This window comes from Lycorma delicatula, chromosome 9 (assembly GCF_047948215.1).
Source record: "Lycorma delicatula isolate Av1 chromosome 9, ASM4794821v1, whole genome shotgun sequence".
Classification (NCBI taxonomy): domain Eukaryota; kingdom Metazoa; phylum Arthropoda; class Insecta; order Hemiptera; family Fulgoridae; genus Lycorma; species Lycorma delicatula.
Window position 1 is genome coordinate 58,620,280 of NC_134463.1, and position 18,773 is coordinate 58,639,052.

Here is an 18,773-nt window from a genome sequence, read left to right on the forward strand (position 1 = left end):
ATTTGTATTACCAATTTTTACTTCCTTGTACGAAGTAAATGAAGTATTGTGATCGCGAAAAATTTCGGTTTTCAGATTTCAACGGAAATATCCATTTTGACCATCCCTGAATCGTTTTTGACTAGTTTTGACGTCTGTACGTACGTACGTATTTCGCATAACTCAAAAACGATTAGCCGTAGGATGTTGAAATTTTGGATTTAGGACTGTTGTAATATCTAGTTGTGAAACTTCCCTTTTGATTGCAGTCGACTGAACCAAAAGTGGCCAAAAACCCCAAATTTCAAAACATTTGGATTTTTAACTTTTTCTTAAGTGCAGTAATAAGCCCTCCTTGAGAGTTTTTAACGATGTATCATAAGTGGTACTTATTTTCATTGGTTCCAGAGTTAAAGCCAAATAAAATTTTAATTAATGAAATATTTAGATCTTGGGTGAAGGCACATCGGTTCGAATCAGATTCATCTCCTTTTTTTAACTTTTTGTTTTTTTAATTTAAATACATTGATTTATTAATAACCTTTTATTAATTAAACTCTGATTTAAAAAAAAATTATTTATTGTAATTCAATAATAACAATAAAAAAAAGGAAAAACATCAGAATTTATTAATGAAATAAAGTTTTACGTACTTTTAAAAATGTGTATATGAAATTTTTAATAGGCATACAAGGAAGTCATGCAGTGCCCACATAAGATTTTACCGATTTTTCGAGGAAAAGTACAGTACTACTTTTTGTCGCACGCTATGATTGTGGGAGGGTGAAATTGAATTTTTTTTTACGTTTTGAGGATTATAGGAGTACTAAAATCACATTCATTTATAAAATGTTGTGGCTCGAAAATTTCCAAAACTAGTTCGATTTTATAAAAATTTATATATGCTTTAGTAGTGAATCTGAAGTCGTGCATATGAAAATCGAGTTGAAACTTGATGTTTGTGGGTATGGACTACTCGTTAATCGAACCTATGTAGTGCGTTATAATTTGAAAATCAGTGCGTTTCTGATTGTGAAATAGTGGGGACAACGGAAAGGTAAAGTCAATATTCTTGCACAGTACTGCTCAAGACTTTTTTTTTATATTTCATTCTAGACGAAAAAGCCAATTCATAAATTAGATTTTTCAGTTAACTGAAAATTAAATATATGAAATGTTATTACCAAATTAAATTTCCTCATTGTATTAATTAAAGACAGCACGTTTTATTATGTTTATCGAGTAAGTTTACTTTTAGTTTATTTAACACTAATAGTTCACCTACACTTTGAAACTTTTTTTTTAGGTAATATTTATTACGATAAATCGTATAACCCTTATAACACGTCCAATGTTGTTTTCTTTTATTCTTTTTTTACAGCCACATATTCTTTGACAGTTCCAGAATATTGTTACTAAATAAAAGAAAAGAAAGAAAAAAAAATATATATATATATATACTGAATAAGAGAAGGGCTTTTAGCACAATTGTTGTCCTTGAAAAAAAGGAAATAAAAGTGTAAGGTAAAAAGGTAAACGGTATTTTACCTGTTGTAGTTATATTTTATACACAATAGTTAAAAGGAAAAAAGGTAGGTTTCAAACGAAATAGTTTGGACTCGCATACAGCAGATAGACAGATATAACATAGATTTTGATGTCATGATTGTAAAGAATAAGATTGGTAAATTAAGGTAATTTTTATGTTACAGGGTTGGCATTACCACCGGACTACCTGGCAACTAGGACTCTCACTGACCTACAACAACCCCCGACTACCCTAACTAACTCGGACTTCCCTTTTTCTGTCGATGGTATGTATTATTTTTACAAATTATAAATAATATCTTACTTCCTTTTTTTAATAGTATTTTATAATTAAATAATTTTCTCCTAAAAAAAAGTATATATGTGTAGTGTATATATATATATACACACACACACATATATCCCTACCTCTTCCATTTTTATCTCAAGATAATAACTGAATAAAAAAAGGAGAAACTTCAACATAGATGGGATTTAAATTTTCATCATATCGAGAAACCTTGGAAAAAAATTAAAACGATGACACATCTATCGCGAAATGTATAAACAAAAAAAAAATTATCCCTATTAAGTTTCCCCTTTTTAACTTAGCTAAATTTATTCAAAATATTTCAGCCCTTCAAAGTTACATGGAGAATAAATTTCCGTATTTTTTTTCAAGATTAATTTCAGTTGAATTTGAAATTACTTTTTTTTCAACTGATTTTCTATAGCAATTCCTAATATCTATTTTTTTCCTTTATTCTTTCGATTATGCACTTGAGACTTTTTTAATCATACTAGTTTTTTTATAATATATCTTTTTATGTTATACTAATTTTATTAAAAAAGGAAAAATATAGTATGAAGTGAATGATATGACTATCAACAAAAAAAAAATTGGCCATGAAATTCAATTTGTTTTTTCTAGAAAGGCAATAAATTTTAATAATAAATCCTTAAGATAAAAATCAGTAATTCTTAAAAATAATACAAGAATAATCTAAAAAAACCCAGTGACATCCAAAAAAAATTACAATGAAATTGTAAACCGTACGGTAAGAATCTCGCAGATATCATTTCTTCCAACCCACCGGGTTGGTCTAGTAGTGAACGCGTCTTCGCAAATCAGCTGATTTTGAAGTCGAGAGTTCCAACGTTCAAATCCTAGTAAAGTCAGTTACTTTTATACGGATTTCAATACTAGATCGTGGATATCAATGTTCTTTGGTGGTTGGATTTCAATTAAATATTGTTAAATATTTAATGGTCTCAGAAATGGTCGACCTGAGAAGTACAACACTGTACTTCACTTATACTCATACATATCATCCTTATTCATCCTATGAAGTATTACCTTAAGTGGTTCCGGAGACAAAACAGAAAAAAAGATGAGAAGACAACAGTTAGAATACGTAAATCAAATAATTAAAGATATAGGTAGTATTTAATATATTAAAATTAAACATTGCATAACTTTTATCTTTAAAATAAAAATTTTTTTCTTTCTATAACTTACATACTTTTTATGGTATGGAAATTCCTTTTTTTTTAATTTTCAATACTCTATAAAAATGGATGGTGCATGAGTTTGTTTGTTGTACGTGCTCAGATTTTTGTTTTAGCTGCTACTTGCACAGAGAGGATCACATGGTGCGCCAGGCGGCTGCACGCAGCGTACGAACGATTCATTCGTTCAAGCGATTTATACTTTTTTATACGAATGATTTATCTAGAATTATATATTTTTTGGCGGTGTGTTATTAATTAGAAAACACTGGCGGTGTGAGCTGTGTTAAAAAATCACAACAGAAGAAACAGCTAAAAATCTTCAGGATTTTAAAGCTTTTCGGTATAAAAGTTTTTGTTTTTATTAGTATGTTAAATTCATGAACTTTATTTATTTACAACTGGCAAAAATATTTAACAAAATCATGTATAATGAAACATAAACCATATAACATTTTTGCGGTGGGCCTTGGGCCCTCCTTTTTTGTATTATTTAATAAATACATATTACCATTTTTGGGTTTAATTTTTTTCTTCTTTTTTTGTCATCTAATTTTAGAATTTATTTTATCTTTATAAAAAATTGGCATAGTATTGTCGGATTTATTTTCATATAGATATAACTTATATAGAAATATAATTAATATATCTTGTTTCCTGTATTATTATTTTTATTTTTTTTTTTTTATTTTCTAGTTCAACCAAACGGTTGTTAGACCTCTCAAGACATTACAAGAACCAGTCAATCGATCAGCATTTTTTTTTTCTTACACATTGTCATGTGCAAGCGCATTAGTATTAATGTGCACATATTCCTTTAAGAAACTAAAAGTAATTATTGTCTTGAAAATACTTAAATGTCCCACCACACAAACACACATACGTACATAGAAGAGTAAATAAATGAATACGTGCAACGGTTATTTGCAATGTATAAAACGTACCACTGTGCATTATTCGCCACGTAATGGACTGTTACAGCTAGTAAAGCTGTTTCTATAGATTATAAGACATTCTGTGTGTATTCCAACGAATTATATTGTACAGTGTTGGTTGTACGATGTTGAGTTATATTTATTTATTTATTTTTTTTTTAACCGGTGTCTTCACAACTTATATCTCATTTGTACTACGTTGCACACATCATAGGAATGCTTACACAGACGATTAAATGATACACCTGTTATATTTTTTCTTTTTATTATGGTTGTAATACAGTTTTGTTTGTGTTTACATACAGATTTAAGTACACAATAATTATGTTATGAACTGTTTAAAATAATTTATATATATATAAAATACTAAAATAAATCATATTTATTTTATTATAAATAAATAAAGTTTACCAAATATAGCATGAACTAGAGAAGATCGGTTTTGCTTTATTATACATATAAAAAAAAATACTATAAAAGAAGAAAATCTATTCCCATAATGGGATTCAATGAGTCTATTATGTGTTTAACTGACAATTCCGATAAGATTCATCCATTATTTTCACTTTACTTGTTATTTATTTACTGCACTAATACTTCAACTAGATTTAAATTATACTAAACTTTTTGTTCATTGCATTTTAATTATGTAGTGTCATTGAGTGCTCTATAAACACCTAGTTTATCTTTTCTTTTCTATAAAGCATTTAATTTTTTATATCTATTTTTTATTCTTTATGAAATATTATATTAAAGATTAAAATATAAAACTAAATTTATGATTTTATAAGATTTTTACTTTCCCGGCGAATTATTAAAGAGGAACTTATTGTGATCAAGTCAAAAGGATATTTTTTGCAAATTTTTACGTTTAAGGGCCCAGCTAGTTCAATCTAGATTATATATGTACATATGTATGTCGCACTGTTTTTGCCTTATTCCTGTCTGTTTAAATTTAATCCTCACTATCATTTTGATTATTACGTTAGACTTTGGCAAGTATATTCATACTCGTCTGATTACATACCGTACTGTTATTTGAATTGTTTGATATTTATTTTTTTTAATTACACCAATATATCGTAGTCATTCAAACAGTAGTGTACTGTAACCTTTGTAGTACGTAATTACAATTTGGCATCGTTATGGATCTTCCTGCGAATATTTTAATAGTTTATTTTAGCAAGAGATAAAATTAATTGTGTTCGTTTGTTTTAACGATTTTAATTTTACCATAACATAAACTGTATAATCAGAAGCATGACGTGGCTGTAAATATTTCGAATAACCGAGAACGGTGGCGGTGCAAGAAAAGGCTATGCCGAGTCTATATACAAATGCGGCCCAATTCGTGGTTGCAGGACTCTAAACTAAGCCTTGATAAAACTTTACTATTTATTTATTCATGGATTTATGAAATGTAGACCGAGACCTGCAAACGCGAATTAAATATCGACCACAGCACAACTGTCGACTGGAGAAATCACCTAGGGGAAGTGTGCTTTTAGAAGCTTTTAAAATCAAATCATCTGGGTCGAGTCTGACAGTAGAGATCGACGAGTCTCTACTGTTAAGAAAGAAGAACAACGTCGGCAGAGATCCTCAGAAGCAGTGTGTGTTCAAAGGTTATGCCATGAAACTGAGAATGTTTCATGTTAGAAACAGATCGGCCCATCTCCGTTGCGTAGTGGTAGCGATTCAGTATTCCATCCGCGGTTCGAATCCCGGTCAGGCATGCCATTTTTCATATCCTACAATATTCTATTTCCGTATTCCACATACAAGCTTCAAGCTGTTATCTGGCGAGATCATAAGCAAAAGAAAAACATTTAGGATTGACCAAACCCACTTTCTTGAAATTTAGCTAAAATAATACTATATATGGGACATTGACCACAATTAATTCTTTCTTCAAAATTCCTTAGGCGGTGAGGGTATATCACGAAAAAAACAATTTTTTTCAGATAAATTTTAGAGAAGATTTATTAAAGCAAATTTGTAACTACAATGCATATAAAAATAAACCAATCTTTTTCCAAAAAAATCAACCTCCATTTAATGAAGCATAATCAAACATGATAATTTAATATAAATAACTTATTTTTTTTTTTAATTTTTACAATATTCGTTTGAAGGAGTTTCCAATTTTTAAATTATTCAATTTCAGTATTAACTAATAGAATTATAAAAGTAAATTTTAACATCTTTTATTATGGTCGGTTATTCTGCTTTCAAATTTTTCTGTGAGATTGTTTATTGTTTATTTTATGAATTAGTTAAAAAGTATTGAGGATAAATTATATCCTTGTTTAACTCCTTTATTCAATGGAGCTTATCTTTCTGGGTCTTCTAATTTAATCAGAGTTACCTGCTTCTTGTAAAAGCTATACATAATTCTTCTTTCTCTGTATTAAAAATCTACATTCCTTAAAATTTCAAACATTTTCCCCTTCCACATTATTAAATGCCATCTCAAGATCAAAAAATGTGTTTTGTTTCTTCAACCTATATCAAAAACCTTTTTTTTAACTCTCATATAATTTTGTTCCTCTACTTTTAATATTTAATTTATTCTCTTTTCTGTCACACATTTTTGTTTTATCAGTTTTACTTTCAAACTAAATTTATTGATAAAAATATCAACTTAGATTATTGAAATTTTCTTCCGATTTATAATTCGGGCTAAAATAATAAATAACTATAAGCGAATCGTAAATTATTTATTTTTTTTTTTTTTATTCTTCTGTATTATTTTCTGTTCTCAAATTTTTTCTTCAGTTCATTTATTTCTTGTTTTATATATATGTTTAAAAAGAAAAAACCTTAATGAATATCATTTCCTCACACCTTTCTAAATTGAAACGTACATTTATAAATATATTAAAAAAAGAAAAATTTTTAATTCGTTAAGAGAGATTGAATTAATAAAATGATTATAACCATTTACCGGATAAAATAAATAAATTGAGTTATTATTTAACAAATGAAAAGAAGATTTAGTAAATATAATTAAAAATGAAGGTGTTTATTATTAATTTTATAACGGAATTAAAATATAATATCTTATCTAAGTAAATATTTTATTATAAAAAAAAAATAAATATATTTTATTATAATAATAATAAAAATTATTATAATTATAAATTTATAATGTTTTTTAAAGGTTCTCGTTTGGCCAGTCCTAGACCCAACAGTGTTCGTCAGAGTAGGAAGAGGGCGTTGTCCTCATCACCATACTCTGACTCATTGGACCTCAATTCTATGATACGCTTTTCACCTAACTCATTATCATCTAGGCTTGTCGTCAGTTCAAGAAGTTCAAGCGCAAGTGGTTCATATGGACACTTATCTGCAGGTAAATATTATACATTTTTTTTACACCGGTATATTTATTTTATTTAAGATAAATAATTGTTATTTATGTAGTATATTTTAAAAGTTAATCAATCCTTTTAAACGTATTTTTATCCTTTATATTCCTATTGGTAATTATTTAGTTGAGGTGCCTCAACCCGAAAACACAAAAAATAATATCAAATATATTCAAAATTAATATTTATTCATTTAATGATGTATTTTGGGTGTCGGAAAATAGAAAATTAGTAAATTTTGCATAGTGATACAAATAAAAAAAAAAAAACGAAAATTCAACAAAAACGCAACAGAACTACTAAAAACACCACTAAACAATTAAAAACGAAAAAGTAACAGAACTATTAACGTAAACTGCAATAATAACCACGAATACTCGGAGCAAGAAAAACGCAACCGCAATCATCAAGAGCTGAACCTAACCTAATTAACTATTTATTCAATAATCAAAACATTACTGTTGATTAATCAAGGTTAGCGAGCGTAGGTTAAGTTTGGTAAGATTATATTATTTATTTTCATGTTTATATCTTTAAATATAATTTTTCACTATGATATAAGTATTTTTTTCGATTTTCATTGTGTTATGTGTTATTTGTATCACTAAGTAAATTTTTACTAATTTACTATTTTCAGACACCCAAAATACATCATTAAATGAATAAATAGTAATTTTGAATGAATTTGATATGTTTTTTTGTGATTTTGGGGTGAGGCCTCTCAACTAAATAATTACCTTCCTATTGATCATAGAATTTATAGTACACTAAACGTTACATTAATTGAAGTAATCTAAAAAAAAATGTGAAAATAAAAAGAGAATTGTTCCATAATTCTTAGTTTGTTACCTTTAAAAGTTTAAATCTGTTGTATAAATACTTGTAGAATACGATAAATAAATAATACTCAAATGTAATAGGCACCATTCAGAGTTGCTTTTTCTAAGAATAATGATGTTCATTTTACCCCTAGTTCATCTAGTAAAGTAGAACACTTGAAAAGCTATCTGTATTTCCATGGGCTTACATACTAATGTAAAATTGTACATAAATCTCATTGAAGAAGGAAATGGTAAGTAATTCAGTTTAATAACTTATTATAAATTGAAAAAAAAAATTTCCATATAAGTACGATTTTTTTTCAATGAAGTAAGTTAATCTGTTTTTTTACACCCTCTACCCTAGTTTTTATTACGCCTACGATGCATGTTAACCATTGCAGCTAAGACGTATTAATCAGTGTTGATTTTTTTTAATCATGTTCGTAATACAGCCTGTATCTCTGATAAAAAATTGAATTGTACTGCTGAACATCTTTGCTTCTTTGGATTTAGAATGCAATGTGCAGAAATATGTTAAGGTTGTTGAAAATGACAATGGAAACAACTTCATTTTTCTTTTCTTAATAATCCTGGAACAGAATGCTTGTTATATCAAGAATGGTTTTAGAAGATTCAGAAGGGATTTATCCCTCATTTCACATGATTTACAGTCGTTTTTGTTAAACTCGCATAACAATACATAGAAAATATCGATTTTTCTAAAATTTTAAACATTTTACTTTGCTCTAAAATTATAAAATCCTTTTTCCAGGTTTACATATATTAGTGAATTTACTTCTCTCGTTCCTGCCTTTAAGATTAGTCTGCAGCCAGAATGTACCCGTGATCTTATTTAAACACTAATTTATATACCCTACATTGCTCGGGGTCATAATTTCTTCGTAGGCCCACCCATTTATTTTTTTCAAAAATTATCACTATCTTTTTTTAACAAACATAAATCTTCTGTGAATTCCTTCTTGTTGTATTTAACCTTTCAGATCTAGTCTGTTTATTACCCTACAATAATTTGGTTTGAAAGAAAACGCGAGGAGCTGAGTTTAAAAAAAGAATATGTATTTTAATCTTTGAAACAATGCATAGTACAATAGCTAATGCAACTATACAAATATGTTTAATTATGCTACATACAGATACTTAGGATTTAATTTGATTTAATTTTATTTTTTTAATTAATTAATCATCGATGTGCTAGCTTAGACCCGCTTTGAAAAAAGATGACGTTCTCGTTGTACTTCAGATTTCGCGATGTTCAGATTTCGCACGTTCCCGTACAGCTTGAAGCCATTACTGTCGTTGATAATTTGTTTTGTCTGCAACCAAAAGCTTTGCTTTCTTCGCTTTCGGTTGCATTTAATCGATGGACTTACGTTCCTTTTAAGCATCCGCAAATCACTTCGATAAAGTTTATTTACTTCTCAGTGATAATATTGTTCGAAATTTCATTAAACTCATTATTAAGAAATTAAATTTTTATACTTCTCACTGTGGTCTTAATTTATGCACTTTTACGTTCAAACTGAATTAATTGGCATCTTAACCTCCTTTTATATTGTTAAAGAACTTTCGCGATTTTTTCTTTTGCAGGAATGCTCTGCAAACATTTTTAAAATTCCAGATTGGTTTATAAGTTCCAGTTAAAAATATTCTCCAATGTTGCAGAATAATCCAGAATGTACCTAGATAATTTTAGGAAGTTTTACAAATTTTGAAAATGTAACAGTGTCAAAAATAATAATAATAATGTAATAGTGTTCTCACTCCTCACGGGGTGAGGAGTGAGAACCGCAGCGTTAGCGGTAGTCTAACTCCCACATTATTTTTGCTTAGTTAGCAAGTAATAATTGCTCGAAGTTTGATTGAAATTGGTCATGTGTTTTAGGAGATGATGTGGAACAACCTTTGTAATAATAAACACAAAGGCTTTTATTTAAATTGCAGGAATGTTCCAGAATATTCTACAAATATTTCTTAAATTCCAGATTGGTCTAGAAATTCCAATTAAAAAAATAATCTCTAATGTTGCAGAATAATCTAGAATGCTCCAAAATGTTGTAGAAAAAAAGGAAATTCTACAAATTTCCTAAAAACAAATTTCTACAAATTTGCATCTACATCTTCATCTAAAATATCTTCCTCACACATTCTACTAAGCTGTAAATTATCCTCATCAGTAATTTTAACGCATTATATATTAGGTTATATTAGATATTTATATTATATCACACTGCTTCCCCTATTTTCAGTAATAATTATACTTTTCCTACATACTGAAGGCACTTTTCCAGTCCCATAAACTGATCATACTAACATACTAACAGCCTATTTAGTCCTGCTTTTTCTTAACAACATCAATAATTTTGTTAGTACATTATTGATCTCAATCATCTTATCATTGTTTAAGTTTTTTAGATGCTATCAAACTCTAACTTCAAAAAAATAAATTTCCTCTACCATCATCAGAAATTCCTTCTTTCTACTTCAAACCTCATCTGATAATAATTACTCTCCTTTGTATGGTGCTTCTAAACATTCCTGCATCTGTTAGCTTTTTCTTATCTCCCTAACTATGGTATCCATCGGCATCTCTGATATATTATAAGTGAATAATAAAAATGTAGGGAAATTAAATACAGTTAATCATAAAGACTACATAGAAAACAAAAGAAAAAGTTATATATTTAAGCTTAATTTGTAAAATTTTGTTGAATAATAAAAAATGTTGAAAGTGCTGTTGATAATGTAAAATAAAAACATTTACTTTAAAAATCTAATGTAATAAAATAATTTATTTACTTTATATATAAAGGATTATATTTTATATTGTTTCTGGTTTTTGTCTTTTTTTTAGGAGCAATTAGTCCAGCGCTAGGTATGCACCCTAGCATGGCTCCACATTTGCAACAGTTACAAGCTCACCTGCTGAGATCTGGCGGATTACTACCCCCACTACCACCACACCATCAACCTCCTACAACATTATACCCTCACCCTCTACCACCAACTGAATTGCTTTCTGCAAAGACAGAGGCAAGTAATAAAATATAATGCAGTAAATTGGTTTTTTTTTATATGTGTATGTAATCAAAACCTTTACATTTTTCTGTATAATTTGAAGGATAGTTATAAAAAAAAAATTCAGCTGTCAAACAGAAAACTTAATTGTAATGAGTACTCTAATTTATTTAAAGCTTACTCATTTTTAAATTTATAATAGTATTGTTTTATATAGTAATATTTTTTTAAGTTTTAAGCATTTATTATTAATATATAATTTAAGTAAATAATTTAATTATCTTTTGTAAACAGGTGGCACAAGAATCGTGTAAAAAAGTGGATAGGGTGAGAGCAGAAGCTGACACTAGTGCAGCTTGTGGTGCTCAGAGGAAACCAGCAAAAGTAAAACGTGAAGTTAAACATAATTCACCAGAATCTGCTGGTGATTTAAAAGATGAACCTGGTGATTTTATTGAAACAAATTGTCACTGGAAAGAATGCGGTATGGAGTTTCAAACACAAGATCATTTAGTTAAGGTAAATGTTATACAATCTTTTAATTTAGTAAATTATTAGAAGTTATGAAGAGAAATTCTTTAGATTTGAATATGCTTACAACAGAAGAAAATTTTTGGAAAGTTCTACTATTCAATTTCACTATATCATAAGTATAAGCTAATCATAAGTTTCGCTAGTATAAGTATTAGATCCTGATTGTATTCAACCTTCCCTGGATCAATGTACTAATATGTAATTCCTGTCAAGGATCTACTTTTGTTGGAATAAAATAATAATTCTGTTAGAGAATGAAAACCCATTTAAGTAACTGTACTAATATTAAAAATTGGAATAGGTGGTTGGTTGTTAAATGTTGACTAACATGTAGCTGTTATATCTTACCAAAAACCAATTAACTTTTAATTTTTTAACCAGTGTGTGCAATAATAAATGCTGTTGCATAGATGATTTACTCATACTATTATAAAAAATCTGTATGGAAATTCTCACATGGGAGTTAATTATTTAATTGGCTCCCCTAGTAAGTAGAGACAACCTGTATAATGTGTTATTTTTCAACTGCAGATTTATATTAATTGATGCATTACAGAATCTGTCCCAGTCTTTCTTTTCATTGTAATGTAAAGCGCCTAAGGTGCAAGATGCTCTATCAGTGTTACTTTATCAGATGACTTCATACAACCAATTCCTGTAATACACACACAAAGTGAAGGTGTTATTGTAGAATTGAACACATCCTGAATTTCAGTGAATTTGGAATACTATTGAACAACAATAATTTGGTTCAACGAAAAAGGTAATAGAAAACCAATTCATTCCTCACATCCTTCAGTAAACCTGAAATAGGATACTTGTTATCAAGAAATTTGCTAAACAAGTTTCAGTAGTGACATATCAAATCTCAAATTTCCTACAATCTTTTTAATTATGGCATTTAATATTCTTTGTGATAATTCATAATCTATTTGATAATATTTTACCTTTTCAATTACTACACTTAATTTTGTCCTTGAGAATTTGTTTATTGTTGTACTATTATTCTACTTTAAATACTAATCTTGTATTTTATTTAATTAAGAATTTATTTTTTTCTAACTTTTACTCTTTAGATAAATATTGATAGAGTAAGAATACACAGCTGTTTCTTAATATAGATTTATTAAAAGATTTTTATTAGTTAACATTTATGAATAAATTATCTAATTTTGTTCTTTTTTTTAAAATCAACATGATTTTTAAAAAACATCATGCTCTACCCTGTCTGCATGACAACATTGTTCATGTTTTATTACAGAAGTCTAAGCTGACCTATTGATTTTTGATCTCAACCCAAAAGACTTAGAATTTCATTACAACCTCTTTCCTTAAATTGACCACTTATGGTTTTTTCAGGGTTTTCATAAAATAACTGTTTAATAACTTTATTACAATGAAAAATTCATCATATATCTTTAGTAGAATTTACTTTTTTATTTCTATTACATCCCTTCATAGATTCAAAAAATTTTGAGTAAGATCATTTTTTTTTAATAATAAATATTTACATTAATCTGCAACAAATCTTGTTTTTAGCTTTATCATTTTGCATAAACTAATTTTCTACATTTTAATCATACAATTTTCAAGGTTACTTAATTAGATTAACAAAATTAAACTGCATTTATTACATTTTTTTTTAACTTTCATATCTGAAACAGTTAAAAAAAAACTTATTTAATTAAAACAAATAATACATAGTTTATTATAAAATTTAATAGTTAACTATTTTTATAATCATTACTTTTAAACAAATAAATACTTTATATTTTGTAGACTTTAATTAAATTCCTTACATTTATTAACTGTTTTAATCTTTACAGCATATAAACAATGATCACATACATGCAAACAAGAAAGCATTTGTATGCAGATGGGAAGATTGCTCAAGAGAAGAAAAACCTTTTAAAGCGCAGTATATGTTAGTTGTTCATATGAGACGTCACACTGGAGAAAAACCTCATAAATGTACTGTGAGTATCAGAAAAAAATTTAAATTTTATAACACATTATTATTTATTATGATTACATGCTAGGAATTTAGCTTAAAAAAAACTGCAAAATATGTAACATGTAAATTTTTATATTGCAAAGTTTTTTTTTATCTTCTTGCAGATAAAAATAATTTACAATGCAAGTAGTGGTAAATTTTTCTTCTAATCATATACTAAATATCAGTTAATATTTAAATTAAATTAATGTACTATGTGTTTCAAAATGAATACCGGGATTTTAAAGCTATGTAATATTTCTCATGTTTCAAGTACATTCACTAATTATACGTGAAAGAAAGAGCAACTCAAACAGTTTTAAATGTATACAAGCACAGTATTTACAACTGCTGCAAGCTCTAAAGCCTACTGATTATGGTTTGCAAGCTAGCTTCACAAATGAAATGAAGCACTGTAATGATGAAGAGTTTCTTTATCGTATCCTATTGAGTGACGAATTAACATTTCATTTTAATGGAAAAGTAAATATTTAAAATGTGCCTATCTGGGGATCAGAAAATCCTCACAAAATATTGCAGTGTGAACAAGACTCCCCAGAACGAAATGTTTTTTGTGGCATATCTTGACAACAAGTTGTTCCTTTTCACGGAAGCAAGTGTATCTGGAATGAACTATCTTGATATGCTACAACTACGGCTGTTTCCTAATTTGCATTACGAACCACAGAGCTTTATTTGACAGCAAGATGGTGTGCCTCCTCACTGGCATAACGTTGTACATGATTGGTTGAATGAAATTCTCCCAGACCATTGAATTGGTCACTGGGGACCAGACAACAGGGCTTGTTTCGTTCAATCTGATCCCGTGCAATTTTTTTCTTTGGGAGTTTATAAAGGATTAAGTGTATGTGCCACTGTTACCAACTGACCTTCCCAACTTGAGAAACAGGATTGTAGCAGCTGTTGCATCAATTACTTCAGTCTTGCTGATTAAGTATGGGATGAACTCTCCTATTGGTTGGATGTGTGTCATATGACAAATGGTGCTCACATTGAACACTTATAGGAAAAGCTTTTTGAGTTGCTCTTTCATTTCATCTATAATTTATTAATGTACATAAAGGTTAATAAATATTACATAACTTTAAACCCCAATATTCATTTTGAAATACACGGTATTATTCTCATTTACTAACTCGTACAAATTCCATCTCTTATAATACTGGTTTTCTTAACTAAAATTAACTAGCATCATTTTTTTAAGTAAAAATATTTTTACTTAAATGTTGAAATTAAAATCAGACCAGCAAAGTTAAATCTAAATAATCTTACTCATTTTTAATCCAATTTTTTTTATCCAGGTTTATGTATAGCAAAATAATATCTAGATTTATGTTGATTCAATAATATCTTACTTTCATATACTACATATATTTTCATCTTTGTTATCATAGTAATATTAATATGTAACGGCAAGTGCATTATCATTTTATAAACACATACTCATATAATTCAACAAAATATTTTAGTTGATAAGATAGGGCTATTTTTTTATTATTCTATAGCCAGTTTTATAAATTATCTACCCATCTAAAAAACTTCCTAAAAATTTTTTTAAAATTTAAATTAAAAGTTTTTCTTATATTCAAACAATATTACTCTGTTGAAAGGTTAAATAATACTAATTTAAAAGATTTAAAAAGAAAAAATACTGAATTTTTTCACCCCTATTTAACATATTTGTAAATATGTGGTCAAATAATATTCATTAACATCTTGATGAATTGTTATTTATTTTGTGGTTATTTTTTTATGTAATCTTCATGTATCTAACTATTATTTCATGTATATTTGAATTATTAAGAATTTTAAGTTCATCCATTATTTAATTTATAATTCATTGTATATTTTTTAATGATGCTCTTATCATGGTTTCCCTTGATCCATCCAGGAAAATGGTATGGCAGTTCCTTTTTTTATTTGTGAGGTAGCATGCATACCTTTTCATTTTTGATGTGAATAAAAAAATTTCATTGCTTTAAAAGAATAGTTTAAAAAAAAGTAATTCTCTTAGATACGAGGAAATAACGAATATGCTTCCTTAAGAATTTTTTGAAATAATGTGCCACCCTTTTATTATTGTAATACCTAATTGCCAGTGAATGACTACTTAAAAAACAAAAACATAATAAAAATGTGATCAAGTCTGTTCTTTTAAGGTATCATCAGTTTTCTGGTTTTTAATCATTGTACCAATATAAACATATTTTGTTATTTATTGTCTAAACATTAAACTTAATAAAAAATTTTATGTAATTATATTAATAAAAATATTTTATATCTTCTATGATTTAATTACAAAATATATTTATAAAAGAAATCTCATACGGTTATACAACACAGTATTAAATTATTTAACGCAACCATCTGTGTTTTAATTTTAAAAAGCCATGGAACAAGAATGACAGGTTTGTCAAGATGTCTTTTCTTCAATAATAATAATAATAATGATTGTAACAACAACAGCAACAAAGATGAACAACATGTTTTGTTTTTTTTAAATCAAAGAAATAATCTCTCCTTTGTACAACAAAACAGAAATATTATAGCAGTAGTATAAAATGTAACATTACAAATATTTCAAAGTTTTTACTCAACTGAATTTATATGAAGTACAGTAAATAAAAACAATTTTTTTTCATTTTTTGTTTTATTTAAAAAATCTGATAATTATCTTGCTTTAAAGAATTATTTTAATCAGTCATGATTGCATGAATTTTTTAACCATACAACTGGTGTGGGCAGCACCATTAAAATCATCATTGTTCAACTAAATACTTGATTATTTTTTTAACTCTAAATTCCTAAACGACTGAATTTAACCAATTAAAACATTATACATACAACCACTACTGCAGATAGAAATTGACTACAAGTTTAATTAAAAATTATGTTGTCTCTTTTTTTCTTGCTTTGATTCACAATAAATATTAACTTAAATAAATCCTTCTTCCTTTCAGTTCTTTTAATTTAATTAATTATTATAAGTATGATGCATTTATCCATATAGGAAAAATGATCAAAAAATTAGAAAAACTCATGATAATTGTTTGTAAGAATAATTTTCTGATTATCTCCAATAGCAATACACCAGAAATTGTATGTTTATTGTTTTTGGTTATGACTTATCCATACCCCAGAAGGGAGGAAGGAAATAACAAACATAAGAAACATCTGCAGTCATTTCCCAACAACTACTACTGTAACTAGCTACAAATTGGTAGTACTCTTTTTTAGGAATATCCTTTAATATTTAATTAAATAGGCTAGTATAAGATTGGATTCTTAGCCATTATCTATACATATACCCAAAAGTTTTAGCCATAAGCAGGTAAGAACATTAGTGGATTTAGAAAAAGCATCAAGAAGGATTTCCGCTTCATAATAGCAAAATTAGAACCAAAACAACAGACTACATTTTTCTAAATAATTCTAATTAATTTATTGTCTCTTTTTAATGAAATATTCCTTCTAACCATAAACTATTATTTAGAGAATTCTGTAAACAGCAAATTTTCAAACATGTATCTGTAATTAATTCCTGGTTGTCACAATATCTGATTTATGAAGTCATGCCAAATGTTGAATGTTTCCTATTAATGATTATTGGACTCTAGTTGTATGTATTTTCCTCCAAGTGTATTTAATGTTGTCTTTTCTGTAATCCACTACTAGTAGAAAAAGCCAAAGTGTTATGATACGCTTAATCCTCACCATTTCCATTTAATCAACAATATGAAGGACCATCAACATTACATTAATCTTCCATAATCCATGGTAGAATTTTCCATGGCCTGTCAACAACTGATCCATGGTTACTCAGTTTTAAAATAATCTCCAAAAACTGATGGAATGAGATAATGTGAATCAAGAACAGTACATCATTTTTCCTGCTAAGTTTCCATCATTCTCAGTTGTACAGACTGGTTCTCTCAGTTGTACAGCAACTAGAATATTTGACCTAGCTGTTACTTTTTCAACATAAATATACTTTTGTGAAAGGGCCTTCAGGTTAAGTGGAACACATTCTGATAGAAAATGTGTAGCACATAGCCAAATTATTTTTATAAACATCTGTCATAAGAAAATATTTTAGTATTATAAATTTTTCCATGTTAGAAAATCAGCATTTACCTTATTTACCAGGTTTGTTTTTTTAATACAATTTCTTATTTGAATATTAGAAAGAAAAAATTAATTTTTGGGGTGTGTGTGTGTGTGTGTGTGTGGGAGAGAGAGAGAGAGAGAGACCAAGTAAAGAATATCAGCAATATTTATTCATAAAATTATTTACTGGAATTCTCTTTTCCTATAGAAAAAATTTCTTGGATTTTCATATTAGATTATACAAGTATAAAAATTATACTTTATAATATTAATAAAAATTTCGCCTCAAACACTGTTCTGGTACTTTGATATTGTTTTTGGGGATGGAGGTTATAAGGTTATTGTTATCATTTTTCTTCCATAAATATTTATTTATCCTATTAAAAATTATTTAAAAGACATGTAGGGACATTCTTATTTATATTTACCACTTTTATAAACTAATAAAAATAATATTTTTTATCACAAAATTTAATTAAGAATATTTTTTATTTTCAGTTTGAAGGATGTACAAAAGCTTATTCAAGATTAGAAAATTTGAAAACACATTTAAGATCTCATACAGGAGAAAAGCCATATACTTGTGAGTACCCTGGATGTACAAAAGCATTTAGTAACGCATCAGACAGAGCGAAACATCAAAACAGGACTCATTCTAATGAGGTATGATTTTTTTTTCATAACACTTTTGTTGTATTGTTTTAAAGAATTAGGTGTTTTGGTATTTAATTCTTTATTAACACATTCTAATAACAAAAACTATTTATAGATTATGAAGCAGCAGGGTGTTTGTGAATGAAATGTGGGGCACCATCAATGTTCCAACTTATTTGATCACTCATAGTTATTCACTCATATATATATATATATAAGTACCTATAAGTCTGTCTCTTCTTTTAACTATATTTTTCCAAATGTCTCTTTCTTCATCAATTTGCCG

General features: G+C 27.6%; 1 protein-coding gene across 3 annotated transcripts in view; it reads left to right on the top strand.

Moving 5' to 3' along the window:
• ci (transcriptional activator cubitus interruptus) overlaps positions 1-18,773 on the top strand; it is a 752,653-nt gene that overhangs the window by 712,909 nt on the left and 20,971 nt on the right. For all 3 annotated transcript variants that reach the window (XM_075375510.1, XM_075375509.1, XM_075375511.1), the window contains 6 exons: positions 1,692-1,793; positions 7,114-7,305; positions 11,015-11,193; positions 11,473-11,697; positions 13,539-13,688; positions 18,332-18,496. In XM_075375510.1, the coding sequence (XP_075231625.1) occupies positions 1,692-1,793; positions 7,114-7,305; positions 11,015-11,193; positions 11,473-11,697; positions 13,539-13,688; positions 18,332-18,496 (1,013 nt within the window). The remainder of the gene's footprint in view (positions 1-1,691; positions 1,794-7,113; positions 7,306-11,014; positions 11,194-11,472; positions 11,698-13,538; positions 13,689-18,331; positions 18,497-18,773) is intronic.